We start from the raw sequence: 15,244 nt of genomic DNA, 5'->3' as shown, positions 1-15,244 counted from the left end.
AGCCTATCCCAGCTGTCTTCTGGGCGTGAGAGGCGGGGTACACCCTGGACTGGTGGCCAGCCAATCACAGGGCACATATAGACAAACAACCATTCACACTCACATTCATACCTATGGACAATTTGGAGTGGCCAATTAACCTAGCATGTTTTTGGAATGTGGGAGGAAACCGGAGTACCCGGAGAAAACCCACGCATGCACGGGGAGAACATGCAAACTCCACACAGAGATGGCCGAGGGTGGAATTGAACCCTGGTCTCCTAGCTGTGAGGTCTGCGCGCTAACCACTAGAACACCGCCCACGAGAACATTAATCAACATTTAACATGGTGGCTTTTTTACTCGCCTTCTCGCCTTCTCATCTTCTCGTCTTCTCCACTCCACGTCAACAAGTTTCACTCTTGTCTTCTGGAACCAATCTGCACATGTGCAGAAACATGGACCAGTCCATGGCATAACGTGGGAGGGGCAGCGATCGAAACGCTGAGGAAAGATGACATATTTGATGTAGTTTTAAGCACTAAGACTAAAACAGTACTATGTAATTTCAATTAATTGGGGGAGGGGGGGTGGAAGTCTCGGGGTCCCAGACTAGGTTTGCGTAAGTAATGTTAAGTCCGAAATTCCGAAAAGTTAGTTGAATCCAAGAATGATGTAGATCTGCTCTATATTAAGCTCCTTCTGGTTCGATATGGGCGGCACGGCGGTTTAGTGGTTAGCGAGCAGACCTCACAGCTAGGAGACCAGGGTTCAATTCCACCCTCGGCCATCTCTGTGTGGAGTTTGCATGGGTTTTCTCCGGGTACTCCGGTTTCCTCCCACATTCCAAAAACATGCTAGCTTAATTGACGACTCCAAATTGTCCATAGGTATGAATGTGAGTGTGAATGGTTGTTTGTCTATATGTGCCCTGTGATTGGCTGGCCACCAGTCCAGGGTGTACCCCGCCTCTCGCCTGAAGACAGCTGGGATAGGCTCCAGCACCCCGCGACCCTCGTTAGGATAAGCGGTAGAAAATGAAAGAATATTACAACTTCCAATAGCCAATTTTTTCTTGAATATTTCAATGTTCAGGTTGTACGGCGCATGAGTGGTTAGCATGCAGGCCACACAGCTAGGAGACCCAAGTTTGATTCCACCATCTCTGTGTGGAGTTTGCATGTTCTCCCCGTGCATGCGTGGGTTTTCTCCAGGTACTCCGGTTTCCTCCCACATTCCAAAAACATGCTAGGTTAATTGGCCACTCCAAATAGTCCATAGGTATGAATGTGAGTGTGAATGGTTGTTTGTCTATATGTGCCCTGTGATTGGCTGGCAACCAGTCCAGGGTGTACCCCGCCTCTTGCCCGAAGACAGCTGGGATAGGCTCCAGCACCCCCCCCCCCGCGACCCTCGTGAGGAAAAATCAGTAAAAAAAATGAATGAATGGTTCGATATGGAAAATAACATTGAAATGACCGTGAGGGCGGGGTCATAAAAGGGGGGTTGGGTGCCCCTCTGACATAACTGATGTGGGGTTCTTGCTCAGGTGTGACTACTTGAAATATGATTGCAGATAACACGGTTGAAGGACCGGTTTTCGTGTCTTCGCTTCCCGGAGTGGGTGTTACCTTTTGTTGTTGATTAACTTTAAACATGGTGTCCAAAGTGCGGCCAGCAACCTTTTTTTTTATTGACCCACAACGTACTGTACAGACAAAACACTGCAAGTATTACACAGACAATAAAAAAATGGCCCCACATATGATTTAATATTAAATGATTGGAGTTGAGACGGGAATTTTCATGACCAGTCGAGGCTGCTAATCTCTGGGAATCTCAACCAGTGTTGAGATGAAGATATGGAAAAAGAATGCAGAGGCTTCTCATCACTTCCAGAGAGGACTTGGCTCTTCGGTTCGACTCCGACCTTGAAGTCAAAGCATGGATCTCAGTCTTTATCTTGGCCGCTGCCTGCCATTTTTCTTCATGGCGATTCTTCTCGATGTGGGAGGCCTCATTTTGTTCCTCGTGGGGGTTTTTGCTCCTTTCAGCTTCTGGGATTTTCTCGTCTTCTCCGGACCGCTGGTCCTCTTCCTGAGTCTGATCTTCTGGATCTTCTGGTATCTGGGAAACCTGGATGTGACGATGGAGGATTTACTTCCCAGATGAATATTTGTTTTGAAGACAAAGAGACTCAAACAGGACTGAGGTTCTTCCGGTTGGGAGTTTTCCGTGTCATGTCTACGTTTGTGAGTCGTACTCGGTGGTTATACATGTTCTCTGATTATCAGTCCCTGTTGTGAAATCTGAGTATACATGCTGTACCTATCCCATTGACCAGAAACCAGTCAAACTGGGTCTATACGCAAACTGGGGCCGCTCTGGTTTCAAACGAATCCTCACGTCCACGAGGCGCCAAATGCTATCAATGAAACATCATAAAGATATGAAGAAATGCAGAGTCCAACTTATTTTTCTTTGCCTATTTTGTCAGCTTCCATATTTCCATGTCGGACAGCTTTTCATTGTGAGGAGGACACACCTTGTTGACAGTGTGGCTTATATTTAAACTCATAATAACCATACAGTTGAACACACCACAACATGGCCGTCACTACAGCTAAAACACACACTCATACTTGGATAACAGTTTTCCCTTTGAGCCCATAAAATGTGTCCTGAACTCGTCAAGTCGCTGAGTGACGAATAGGAAACATTTTTGACATGGTGGAGCTCACTCTTTTATAAAAGCGTATTTCTTGCCATTAAAGTTTATTTTAAAGTAATTTAACGATTCTAATATTCACATATTTATACTACTACCTCACAGCTAGGAGACGAGGGTTAAATTCCATGCATGTTCTCCCCGTGCATGCATGGGTTTCCTCCGGTTTCCTCCCACATTCCAAAAACATGCTAGATTAATTAGCGACTCCAAATTGTCCATAGGTATGAATGTGAGTGTGAATGGTTGTTTGTCTATATGTGCCCTGTGATTGGCTGGCCACCAGTCCAGGGTGTACCCCGTCTCTCTCGTCCGAAGACAGCTGGGATAGACTCCAGCCTCCCCCGCGACCCTCGTGAGGATAAGCGGTAGAAAATGAAAGAATATTACAACTTCCAATAGCCATTTTTTTCTTTTCTTTTGTTCAGGTTGCACAGCGGTCAAGTGGTTAGCGTGCAGGACACACAGCGAGGAGACCCAAGTTCGATTTCACCATCTCTGTGTGGAGTTTGCATGTTCTCCCTGTGCGTGCGTGGGTTTTCTCCGGGTATTCCGGTTTCCTCCCACATTCCAAAAACATGCTAGGTTAATTAGCGACTCCAAATTGTCCATAGGTATGAATGTGAGTGTGAATGGTTGTTTGTCTATATGTGCCCTGTGATTGGCTGGCCACCAGTCCAGGATTTTCAATGACTATACTGTACTTGGCTTAAAATTCCAAGTACATTTGTGGTAGACAAAACTAGTTATTTTCAAATAGGGAACATATTTACCACGAACAAGGCAACGTTACACATATTTTGTGTAGTATTTTACGGGGAAAAAAAACATCACAAACTATGTATGCTATGCATCCGCCATCATTTCCATTATGCAGCTTATTCTCACTTGGGTTGTGGGTATGCTGGAGCCTATCCCACCTGATTTGAGGCAAGAGGTGGGGTACACCCCGGACTGGTCACCCCGGACTGTTCTCTATGGACAATTCAGTCATCGTGATTTTGGAATGTGGGAGGAAACCGGAATACGCCGCATGGGGAGAACATGCAAACTCCACACAGAGATTCCAAAGTGGAGATTCGAATCCAGGTCTTCTACATTTTCCTGATGGTGTAACCAACATGTTAATCACCCGTGCGGATGAGCCCTGACTACTGTTAGCGCTTATGTACCAAACAGCAGTTCACAGTAACGCCCCCCTTTTTTTGATTCTCTAGAGCAGGGGTCTCAAACTCAATTTACTTGGTGGCCACTGGAGCTGGGGTCTGGGTGAGACTGGGCCGCATTTTTGGGCCGCATTCTTTGGTTCCAATTTTGACTATAGTCGTGTTTTGTCATGTCTACAGGGCTCTAATAATGCTTTGTTCATTTTAATCTGAAAAAAATAATTTGTCTACCCACCAACTATATGTGGTTTCTTAAGTTTTTATTATTTGCCGTTTTATTATTATTATTATATTTATTTATTACTGATTGATTGATTTTCTTTATTCTTCATTTGTTTATTTATTTTTCATCTTATTTTGTGTAGAAAAATAAAAATTAAGATATTTGAGAACAGTGGAATGTTTTATCAGAGCTTTTCTTGTAGAAAATTGGAACCAAAGCACTGAAAAAGTTTGTATATTTTTCTGTTTTTAATAATTTAATTTTTTTTTTTGGAAAACCTGATGCGGCCCAGCCTTGCCCAGACCCTAGCTCCAGTGGCCCCCAAGTAAATTGATGGATTCTTATGTGCTTTGTCTTTGTCTTATCTACTATTTGTCTCTGGCATTGATTGGCCCATTTACAAAGGTGTCAGCTGTCCATGATTAATTCATAACAGCGGTGCTCAAAGATGGCAAGAATGAATAAGTCAACGCTACAATTTCCACCTTACACCTCATGTGTCATTCCACCACTTGTTGCCAAGCTGATGTCGAGTCACACAAACGCAGCCACCCAGCGAACATGACACTGTTTGACCTGACACCGTTGGTGACAATGGCGACGGGGATTGATTTCGACGCGGCGTGTCCTTCTGCAGTCTGCTCTTACATTTGCACAGCACGGTAGCTAAGAAGAATGGTGGTGTTTAAAGTTGTACTTCACCAACTGGTATTCAATGGAGAACACTTTCATGGAAACCTGTAGTATAAGTTTGTCCACTGCTGTCAACAACAACAACAACAAAAGACACTATTTACCAGCCAATCAGTTTCAATGTTGCATAAAATATTCTTGAATAAAATCAAATACAGTTCAAGACATCTTCTTTTGAAAAAAAATATAAGACGGATATTGTGAACATCCAGCAGCAACACGATGTTTTGTCCTAACTTCTATTTTGCTGAAAATACATACTGAACCAAGTCGCTTCTGAAAATAAGGCTGAGCTGCGAGCTAGTTTGTCATGGGTTGATGGGGGTCCGCCCATCTGTCGGAGTTGGGGGGCCCTGGTGCTGGTCCCCCGATGCCATGCCATGTCTCCCTACTGTGTGTGATTGTGTGTGATTGTGTGTGATTGTGTGTGTGTGTCTAGTATGGAGGGTGGGAGGGAGAGGCTTTCTTTGAAATTGTTTTTCTTTTTAATTGTGGCAATTGTTTTGAATTCTGTAAAGCACTTTGTGTTGCATGTCTCTGCAGGAAAAGTGCTTTACAAATAAAGTTTATTTGATAGATGTAATTTTTCTTTCAAAAATCAAAGCATGTAGAAAGTAATTACAAACACTATAATTCATATGTACGCAAAATCAATTAAACACAACAAATTAGGGATTGCTGTACTTTACAGTGCCCAAGTGTATTCTTCTACTTTCTCTTTGAACTGTGACTGTGCTCTTCTGTTTCTGGCAGTTCTGCCAGCAGGAGGTGCCATTGTGCCTCTGAGAATAGAAGCCGAAGCGAACAGCCATAGTGGACAGAGATTATTGAATCTTCATCTGTCCATCTTTGTTGTTCGATAGAAATCGTTTTCTGCAATGACCGCCATGATGTGCATATACATACACACAGTCTCAGAGAAACTCAAGTCACTCTGGGGTCAAAGTAGCTATTTAATGCAACCTGCATACTGCTCAGATCGCAAATGCATAACACCAGTGCCCTCTATCGGACTTGACCTGCAATAGCATGCCATAACCACTGCTGTACATAAGTTAACAAACTCTTCATACATTTCACCTGAAGTCATGTACCCTCTACTCCTGTGCACTTAAAGAACATAGGCATTTGTAGTCTTTTTAAATTTTTTATTACGAATCCAATACAAAGTGAAATTATCGTACATATATCTTAATTAACGTACATTTGTGGCCCGTCAATGTAACCGGCATAAACGCTCAGATGTATAATACACTAGTGCCCTCTATCGGACTTGAACTGCAATAGCATGCAATAGCCACTACACGAAAGATAGATACTCAGATGTACACTGTACTCTATCTGTAATATCTATGAATGTACATAGATAAGGATACATAGACAGATATATTCGTCCTTTTGACCGCTTTGCCGTGTCTTCCATCCCGCCCGTCATCTTACAATGCAACCAACCACTTGTTTCTTCGTCTATTTTTATTTTCGTTGCAATTGGTAAACACTGCCTGACTTCCTGTCCACACTCGCTTTTCATTTGTGCAACGGCACGTCCGTCACTCTACTTCCGTCAGTTTGCTCGCTTTTGATTGGTCTAATCTCCTTACTTTTTTTCCCTCTCCTTCGCGGCGGTGGGTCGGAGCGGCGGTAGCCCGGGTCGGTCTAGCACGCCTAGCACGTTCCTTACGAGAGTCGCAGCGCTTTCAAGTCCGGAACAGTCTTTTTTTGAAAATATAAATACACACAAGTAACCTCCACCGTCACTCTACCGCGGCTACCTGAACGTCATTTAAAACACAACTCAAAAAAACCCATCAGACTCCTCAAAAGATGGCGGTGGTTAGCGGGATGTCGGGGTCGGCTGTAGCCCGACTGGAGGGCCGAGAATTCGAGTATTTGATGAAGAAAAGGTCGGTGACCATAGGCCGGAACTCCTCGCAGGGCTCCGTGGACGTCAGCATGGGACACTCCAGCTTCATTTCCAGGCGGCACCTCGAAATTTTCACGGCCGGCGAAGATGGCACCGGCACAGGGGAATTCTACCTTCGATGCCTGGGAAAAAACGGGGTGTTTGTGGATGGGGTGTTCCAGAGAAGAGGTGCTCCACCTCTGCAGCTTCCACGAATGTAGGATTATTTTTTGATGATTATTATTGTTGTTGTTGTTATGAAATGGCTGCATTGTGGCAATGTTGTGTTGTTGTTTTGCTGTCCGGCAGCGGTGTTGCACGTGTTGTTGACGATAACGTCACACCAAACCTCCATGCTTAAACACGCAAGTGCAAACATGTTTGCGCCTGTAGCCAACAAAGAAGTTACCTACATTTAAACCAACGGCGTCACTTGAATGATTTTGCACTTGTCTCTTATTCGGCCTGTATATTTTCACCAAAGACGCATTCTTCAGACGTTGCACTTTGGAATTAGCATTGCGTTACCCCTCAATGCATGTCGGTGGGGCACATTTGTACGTCAAGATTGAGTTTATTTTCTTTATTTGCTGTGTTTGTTGCATGCCGAATTAAAGCCTGGCGTCAGCAGTTAAAAAAACAGCATTTTTTATTTTTAAATTTTACTATTTAGGCTGCTAGAAGCAAAATATGCATTGTCAGACGTTCCTTATACGCTATTATGTTATGATTATACAAATGTACAAGTTATAACTTTAATAGATATACATCAGGACACTCTTACACAGTTATGTGAAATATTGTGAGGTCCACGGTCTACATAGGTGACTTTAATTGTACCTAAACACATCAGTCACTCATACTGTGCACAAAACATGCAGGGCACATAAATACAAGAATGAAATGACACCAGTGTGAGAACAGTTACTGACTTCTATCCCGGTGGTTGTTTTGCACAGCTGAAAATGTAAGGAGGAAGTGTCAATAACGAGCCACTCTGCTGCTTAGTAATCACCTTCTGTTTTATAGGAGCAGATCTTTTCACATATTCGAAGATACCGTGTTTATCCATGACGGTCACAGTGTTTGTGCAGCGAGGACCGGGATTTAGCGATATTAAAAGATGACAAAAAAATATCTCGTGGGGTACTAGGCCTTGGGACGATAATAAAAAATGTGAATATTACACAATAAATGGAAATGAAGCAGATCATTTTGCTGGTTTTAATATATTGTTATGTGCATGCGTGTTTGTTTTCCTTGAGAGTTCACTCTGTGCATTGGTTTCAGTGTTTGTGGGTGGGTGGGTGGGGGCTGGGCCGCTAGCATACACACAGTGGAGACGAGAAATTAGTATTTTGCAAAATATTTTTGTGTATCGTCTTGTGTCGTATCCTTCCACACGCAAAAATAGTTCTTTTTCTGTACAGGAGTAATAGTGTATTACACGAAACATGGTTATTGTGCAATGTACTTTGAATTGTCTTTTTCTACCTGTTTGCAGCTGTTGCTTCCGATTCCCCAGCACAAGTATAAAAATCACCTTCACGGCACTTTCCGCTGACAAAAAAGAGCAGAGGAATGTGCCCGAGTCGCCGGTGAAGTCTGTGCAACTTCAGATTTCCCCGCTTACCATCAACATTCCAGACAATATTGCACATCTTATGAGCCCGCTGCCTTCTCCCACGGGCACCATCAGGTGAGTTTCAGCCATGGCACCATCAATCTATTGACTTTGTTGCTTTATCTGAATTTTGGGGGCTAAAAAAAGATTATCAATATTTTTTATATAGTGCGGCAAATTCCTGCCCTTCAAGTCCGAGAGGGGCGGGACTGTCCAGCTATCGAAGCAGTCGAGTTCTGCCCTCGGACCTTATGGCAGATAACTCCCAGTCTGAAAACGACAAGGAAGCCTCCGGCGAAGACAGCCCAAAGGTGAGTGAAGGTGGTTTACGTCAGACCAGACATTGATGTTAGCGGAATGTGGCATTTTTAAAATGCTCTTATGTCCGCAACAGACTTCAGAGGACTGTTAATGTGCCGAGAATGTCCTTGGTTACTCATTGAAGTCTAAAAATTGCCCAACACTGACTGCAGGGTAGACTTTGGAATACAGAACTTGATTGAACTCCATTGATTGTGAGCCGGTGTGCGCACAAACCAAAGCCAAAACATCTTCACTTTCCCATATCATCATATTTTTTCTCCCCTACAGGATGACTCCAAACCACCATATTCCTACGCTCAGTTGATAGTCCAAGCCATCACCATGGCGCCAGATAAACAGCTGACGCTGAATGGAATATACACCCACATCACCAAGAACTACCCCTACTACAGAACGGCCGATAAAGGCTGGCAGGTCAGTGTCGGGCTCGCTTTATGGTCAGTGTTTGTTTATCTGGTGACGTGATGCAATGCACGTTTATTCACAAGGTCCAATGCTGTATGAGCAGGGCAAAAATGGCAGAATAATACTGCTAGCACATTTAGCTGGACGACAAATTGTCCTACAGATTACTGCAAATAAAATATATTAATTCATTCATTCATTTTCTACCGCTTTTTCCTCACGAGGGTCGCGGGGGGTGCTGGAGCCTATCCCAGCTGTCTTCGGGCGAGAGGACTGGTTGCCAGCCAATCACAAGGCACATATAGACAAACAACCATTCACACTCACATTCATACCTATGGACAATTTGGAGTGGCCAATTAACCTAGCATGTTTTTGGAATGTGGGAGGAAACCGGAGTACCCGGAGAAAACCCACGCATGCACGGGAAACTCCACACAGAGATGGCCGAGGGTGGAATTGAACCCTGGTCTCCTAGTTGTGAGGTCCGCGCGCTAACCACTCGACCGCCGTGCCGCCCGTAAAATATATTATTTACATTATTTTCAGAGCATTAATGTCATGAAACAATATGGCAGAATAATGGTGCACGATAATTATCCTGCCGATATGAGGGAATTACGATAAATCCAACATTAAAAATAGCTGATAATTTTTTTTTAAGCCCCAATGAGGTAAGAGTTGTACCAAATGCTCTGCAAGGTGGGGGTGGACGCATTAAACACACAAAAAAAAACCTTAGCAGCCTTTCTAGATAAATAATTCTCACTGCAGTCTTCTGTGGTTAATCCTGCAACCTAAGTCACAACACAATACATATTTTCTTTGGAAAAAAATGTTTAAAAAATCTAAATGCAAGAAAGTCAACATGGTTCCTTTTCCAGATGTCTTTGTTCATGATGTAAATGAATGATTCCTTCATGTCCCGGTATCTAGAACTCAATCCGTCACAACCTGTCCCTGAACCGGTACTTCATCAAAGTAGCACGCTCTCAGGAGGAGCCGGGCAAAGGCTCCTTTTGGAGGATAGACCCTGCTTCTGAAGGCAAGCTCATAGAACAGGCCTTCAGGAAACGCAGGCCTCGGGGAGTCCCCTGCTTCAGAACCCCCGTAGGACCCCTCTCCTCCAGGTACCGACGCTCGATCATATCGGCGTTCCACTGCTCAGTCAACTAATGTCCTCCACAAGAACAAATAAACACTATCTCCGTTTCCAGGAGTGCTCCTGCGTCTCCCAACCACACGGGGGTGCTCTCTGCTCACTCCAGCGGGGTGCAAACCCCCGACAGCCTCTCCAGAGAGGGATCCCCGGTTCCCATGGAGCCGGAGCCAACTCCTCCTCAAGCCCCAACCTCTGTCGCCACACTACAGCCCAAACTTGCTGTCATCCAAGAGGCTCGCTTTGCACAGAACTCCCCTGGTAGTAAATTCACCATACATCACATGGGGTTTGCCCTACCAGCCAATTGGTACAGACATATGTCTATTTCTTATTGTGGGAATGATAGAAACAAGCTAAAAGTTAAATGCACAATGCGAGTTTAAGTCCAAAATATGGCAATAAAATATAAAAATATTTTATTAAATATTAATTAATTTATTTAAATAAATACATGTATTTATTTAATTTAAATAAATATATTTTTAAATGAATAAATAAAATATAAAAATAAAACATAATAGTCCAATTCATAGGGGTGTCACAAGAGATCTCACCAGAGTAAAACGTGATAATAATCGTCATGCCGTTTTTTGCATCGTGCAAGGTCATGTCGGTCATCCTGTGTTTCGTGACACCCCTACCGCACCCCTCCCTGCCACTAATGAATGCTAATGATGGTGGACATGCTGCGTCAACATAATCCAAAGCAACTAGGTAAAGGTAATGGTAATGGTTTAATTTCATTTGAACATGCATCAGATTACAATTGAGTCCATCCCATAATCAGTTCCCAGTTCCACATGTCCAAAAGGAGTAGGAAGAAGCAAAGCTTATTAAATCCTACCCCTCCATCTGGTACTTTTACAATCAGTAACTGTTACATTTGTTCACTTCCTGCTTTCCAGAATACAGTTTAAGTTGTTTTTTTTAAATAACATAAAAAATATAGTAAAAATGTAGTAATAATAATATAGTAAAAGTGTTGTTTTGTTTTGTTTTTTTTATTTTATTTTTGTCACATACCAAAGTACAAGGTGATATGACCATACAATGACATAATGGGTACCATAGTAAGTGTCAATATAGTGATATATATAGCACATCATGACTGGTTCAAGACTCTTGGGTGTGTTCAAGGGCCGCTGAACAAAGTGAGAAATGTCTACACTTATGTGCCTTTTAGTTACAATTGAGTGATGTAACACAGTTTTAGTCACCTTGACACTCCTATTATTCATTCTCCACATCACATTGTACAAGTCTTATGCTGCAGAGATTCCAGACGGCCACTAACTAGTGTGCTAACAAGCTAACAGGGATCCTCTGATTGATTTATTCTAAACTTAGAAGTCAAAAACTTACCACTTCCACATGGAATGTGAGAATGTTTTGTGTCATGACTCGTGACCAGAATGGTACATATCACTCCCGTTTTTACTAATAGACCACGCCACTGTCCAACCGTGTTACACCCACAGGTTCCCCACTCGCTAACCAGCCCGTACTGATCGCCGTGCAACGCCAGATGCCTCAGACGACCCTGAAGCCTGTGACGTACGCCATGGCGACGCCGGCCATTGTGTCGACAACAGCCAGCTCCACGCCCAGCATGCAGACGGTGCACGTTGTCCACCAGATCCCGGCCGTCACCATGACAGCCGCTACAATGAAATCCGACCTTCAGGAGAACGGAGGAGGAGACCACCAAGAGCTGAAAGGTGCGCCAACGCTTTTAAGCGCCGTTGCTCGTTGCTGCTGTGCGGGTGGGGAGCTGACGGTTAGCGTCTTTTTTTTTGCGAATAGTGAAAGTGGATCCGGTGACCTCCATCACAACCTCGTCTATAGGCGGAGTCGGACGCATCATCCAGAGCTCCCAGTCCACCCCCCTGACCACCGTAACCATCATGCAGCAGGCTCCACTCGGCCAGCACCAGCTTCCTATAAAGGCCATCACGCAGAATGGAACTCACCTGGTCCCCATCAATTCCCCCGCTGGCACAGGTGACCGCCACACACACACACATTAAAACACACTGTCTTGCACTATGTAAGGGGCGTTGCAAGGGAAGGAGACCACTATGTTGCTTTATCGGTGAAGTCAATCCTTTCATTTGTGTAACCCAATTGCGGAATCGGCCAATAAAAATGGAATTTACTGTTAAGCGAATTTAGCGGAAGGAGACCGTCATAACCGAGTGGTTAGCGCGCGTACCTCACAGCTAGGTGACCAGGGTTCAATTCCACCCTCGGCCATCTCTGTGTGGAGTTTGCATGTTCTCCCCGTGCATGCGTGGGTTTTCTCCGGGTACTCCGGTTTCCTCCCACATTCCAAAAACATGCTAGGTTAATTGGCGACTCCAAATTGTCCATAGGTATGAATGTCAGTGTGAATGGTTGTTTGTCTATATGTGCCCTGTGATTGGCTGGCCACCAATTCCAGGGTGTACACCGCCTCTCGCCCAAAGACAGCTGGGATAGGCTCCAGCACCCCCGTGACCCCCGTGAGGAAAAAGCGGTAGAAAATGAATGAATGAGACCGTCATCACGCGGGGACCGCTCAGTCGTCACAAACAGGAACCCGCCCCCTCCCGAAGTAAACATGCCCGGACGTTATTCTAGTATTTTTCTCCCACACAGCCGTTGCCAACCCTCTCCACCTCCTGGCCACCCACGCTTCGGCTTCCGCATCCCTCCCCACCAAGAGGCAAAACGGTGAGCTGCAGGAGCCGCCGGCGACCAAGAGGGCGAAGATGCAGGAAAGCGACGAGGGGGAGGTGCCGGCCGCCAACGGTAACGGTGGCTGCGCCGCAGACGGAGCTGGAGAAGATCCGGTTAGCGAAGCGGTAGGGAACAAGTAGCCCCCTCCTTGTCTCCCCCCCGTCTGCATCCTGAGCCTCGCCCTTCCTGTACACGTTGCCCCACCCCCACCCACCCCACACGCTCCCCACACTCTGACCTCTTCACTGGTTTCCATGTACTCTAAGGTGCCAAAAGAGAGAAGAGATGACTGGAGAATGTTCCCTTTCCACGTGGAATGAAAGCCCTAGCAGTTAGCCTCCAAGCACAGGAAAAGAAGAACGAGTCACAATCCACAATCCCGGATGACTTCTTTTGGACTGAAGCCTCAGCCCTGGTAGCATCTCAGCACTTATACGTTTGTGTCGGAATGGAACTCGCTACCGAGAGGAAGCGTGCGGACATTCCCATCTTCGGCAGCTAGCCTAACCTTTGACCCGCTTGTCGTAAAAAAAAAAAAAAATGCATCTTTGGACCTCCATCTCTCTAAGGACAGTGGTCCATTAGTCGAGTCTTCACGAACACTAAAATAACAACAAAAAAAATCACTAATTATTTTTTGTATGTATACTTTGTTCGGTGAAATGAATGTAGTCGCCTTTATTGTTTTTTTTAAAGAGTGGATTCTCTTCTACTCATTCATGCAAATTTGTTTTTCAACCGCTGTACATGCAAAGACTTTTGTCATATTTTACAAGAAGATAAAAACAGAGTATATTCCTGTGCGTATTTGACCGTATGCTTCATTGAGATTGCATGTTAACACATCTAGAGATACAATGTACCTGAGCTGATTATATATGAATTATGGAAGACAAGAACATTAAGACTCCATCTATTGCTTCTTGATTCTGACCACTGCTGCACTTAACCCTCTTTTTAGTTGCTTTTTTTTTAAATAATAATATGCCCTTTTCCCCCAAATGTTTACCTTTTTGTTGGGGTTATGACGGTCTCTTTGCTCGATGCTACTGTTATAAAAGAGTTGAATCAGACTGTATTCTCTGTTACACCAGGAAAAGATATCATCTAGGTGTTCTGCTTTACTTTTTAATATAAATATATATTTATACTTATATATATATATATATATACACACACACACACAGTCAAGCACAAATCATGAGACCACCATTCTTTCTTCAGTTTCTTGCTTATTGTATTTATAGGTTATCACATGGTTTGTCCGGTATCAGGCCAAGTGTGGTCGAGGGCTTATACTGGCATGCGGGGGCATGATACTGGGCCTGATACCGGGCCTGATACCAGACAAACCATGTGATGATCTTATTATCACATACTATTTAATCGTGAGCTTATTATCACATACTATTTAATCAAAAGACCATTTTGTTTCCAGAAAATGTTCAGTTTATTACATGTATTATATCTAAACAGTGTAAACTGTGTTCACGCTCGTGCGCTGTTCTCTGATTGGTTGTTTCACGGGCACGATACCAGAGCAGCGCGCTCTGAGTGGACAGCTACGGGGGCTGATACTGGACATGGTTAAACTCTATATTTTATCAGTATCACTGCCCTGGGCTTTGACACAGTATCATTTCGGCCTTTTCCCGTATCATTCATGGGCGGTTTCTAGGGTACAGCGACAATTAATACTGTAGTATGTGATAATACCTGGTACAGTTAAAGGTACATTTGTTTGTACTAATATAATAAAAACAGCTCGTAAGGCCGGGTGACAACCATGTAACACACAAGGCTCATCAACGTGTGGCGCTGTAAACAAAACACGTACATGGAAAGTGACGTGAAATGAGCTCCGAGTCATTTAAGAGAATAAGCTAACAAATACCAAGAGAAGGTCGACTGAGGTCAATCATCCCAGTCGGATTTGTTGTTTGTCTCCACGGCAATGAGTCATGACTAGCACGATAAAACACTTTAGCAGTTTGGGCCTGAAAAAAATCCCGTGTGGACAGTCCCCCTTTTTAGTTGTACTGGGTATTTAAATGAAGAAACGGAGGTGTCCGAAACGGGCCTGATTTATCATTTTTGCGCATTTTAAAAATATAGGGGAAAAAAACAAAAACACAGAAAATGTGAAAATAAAAGTAATTTTACAAAAGTAGAAATATTAGAATGAAGTCATGGTACTGATGCGAACTATCCATACCGATAATTATTAGCATAACAATACAATATCAGTTGGGATTGCATTTTTTCCCCAATTATGAAAATTCTGTATACAACATGTCATATTACAAGCAAAAAAGCCAA

The 15,244-nt window shown here is 43.9% G+C and overlaps 1 protein-coding gene across 2 annotated transcripts; it reads left to right on the top strand.

The window, feature by feature from the left end:
- The first annotated feature begins 6,396 nt into the window (after positions 1-6,396).
- LOC131109856 (forkhead box protein K2-like) lies at positions 6,397-13,998 on the top strand. 2 transcript variants are annotated; one of them, XM_078788877.1, is made up of 10 exons: positions 6,397-6,909; positions 8,197-8,391; positions 8,486-8,627; positions 8,908-9,054; positions 9,982-10,175; positions 10,263-10,465; positions 11,686-11,925; positions 12,053-12,208; positions 12,845-13,050; positions 13,192-13,998. In XM_078788877.1, exons 1-10 carry the CDS (start codon positions 6,614-6,616, stop codon positions 13,243-13,245), a joined length of 1,833 nt encoding a protein of 610 aa, XP_078645003.1. In that variant the 5' UTR covers positions 6,397-6,613; the 3' UTR covers positions 13,246-13,998. The 2 variants fall into 2 exon arrangements, with proteins under 2 accessions (XP_078645003.1, XP_057918265.2); XM_058062282.2 differs by having other exon boundaries at positions 12,011-12,208.
- The last annotated feature ends 1,246 nt before the right edge of the window (positions 13,999-15,244 follow it).

Source organism: Doryrhamphus excisus, linkage group LG2 (assembly GCF_037039965.1).
Source record: "Doryrhamphus excisus strain RoL-2023G ecotype Guam linkage group LG2, RoL_Dexc_Guam_v1.1, whole genome shotgun sequence".
In the NCBI taxonomy this organism is placed as follows: Eukaryota; Metazoa; Chordata; class Actinopteri; order Syngnathiformes; family Syngnathidae; genus Doryrhamphus; species Doryrhamphus excisus.
This window is presented reverse-complemented; position numbering and strand designations above follow the sequence as displayed.

Excerpts from the sequence above, each read along its gene's own strand:
- LOC131109856 (XM_058062282.2), top strand. The coding sequence starts at position 6,614 with ATGGCGGTGGTTAGCGGGATGTCGGGGTCGGCTGTAGCCCGACTGGAG. Across the intron at positions 8,392-8,485 it reads TCTCCCACGGGCACCATCAG|TGCGGCAAATTCCTGCCCTT; the intron begins GTGAGTTTCAGC and ends TTTTTTATATAG. Across the intron at positions 10,466-11,685 it reads CTTTGCACAGAACTCCCCTG|GTTCCCCACTCGCTAACCAG; the intron begins GTAGTAAATTCA and ends TTACACCCACAG.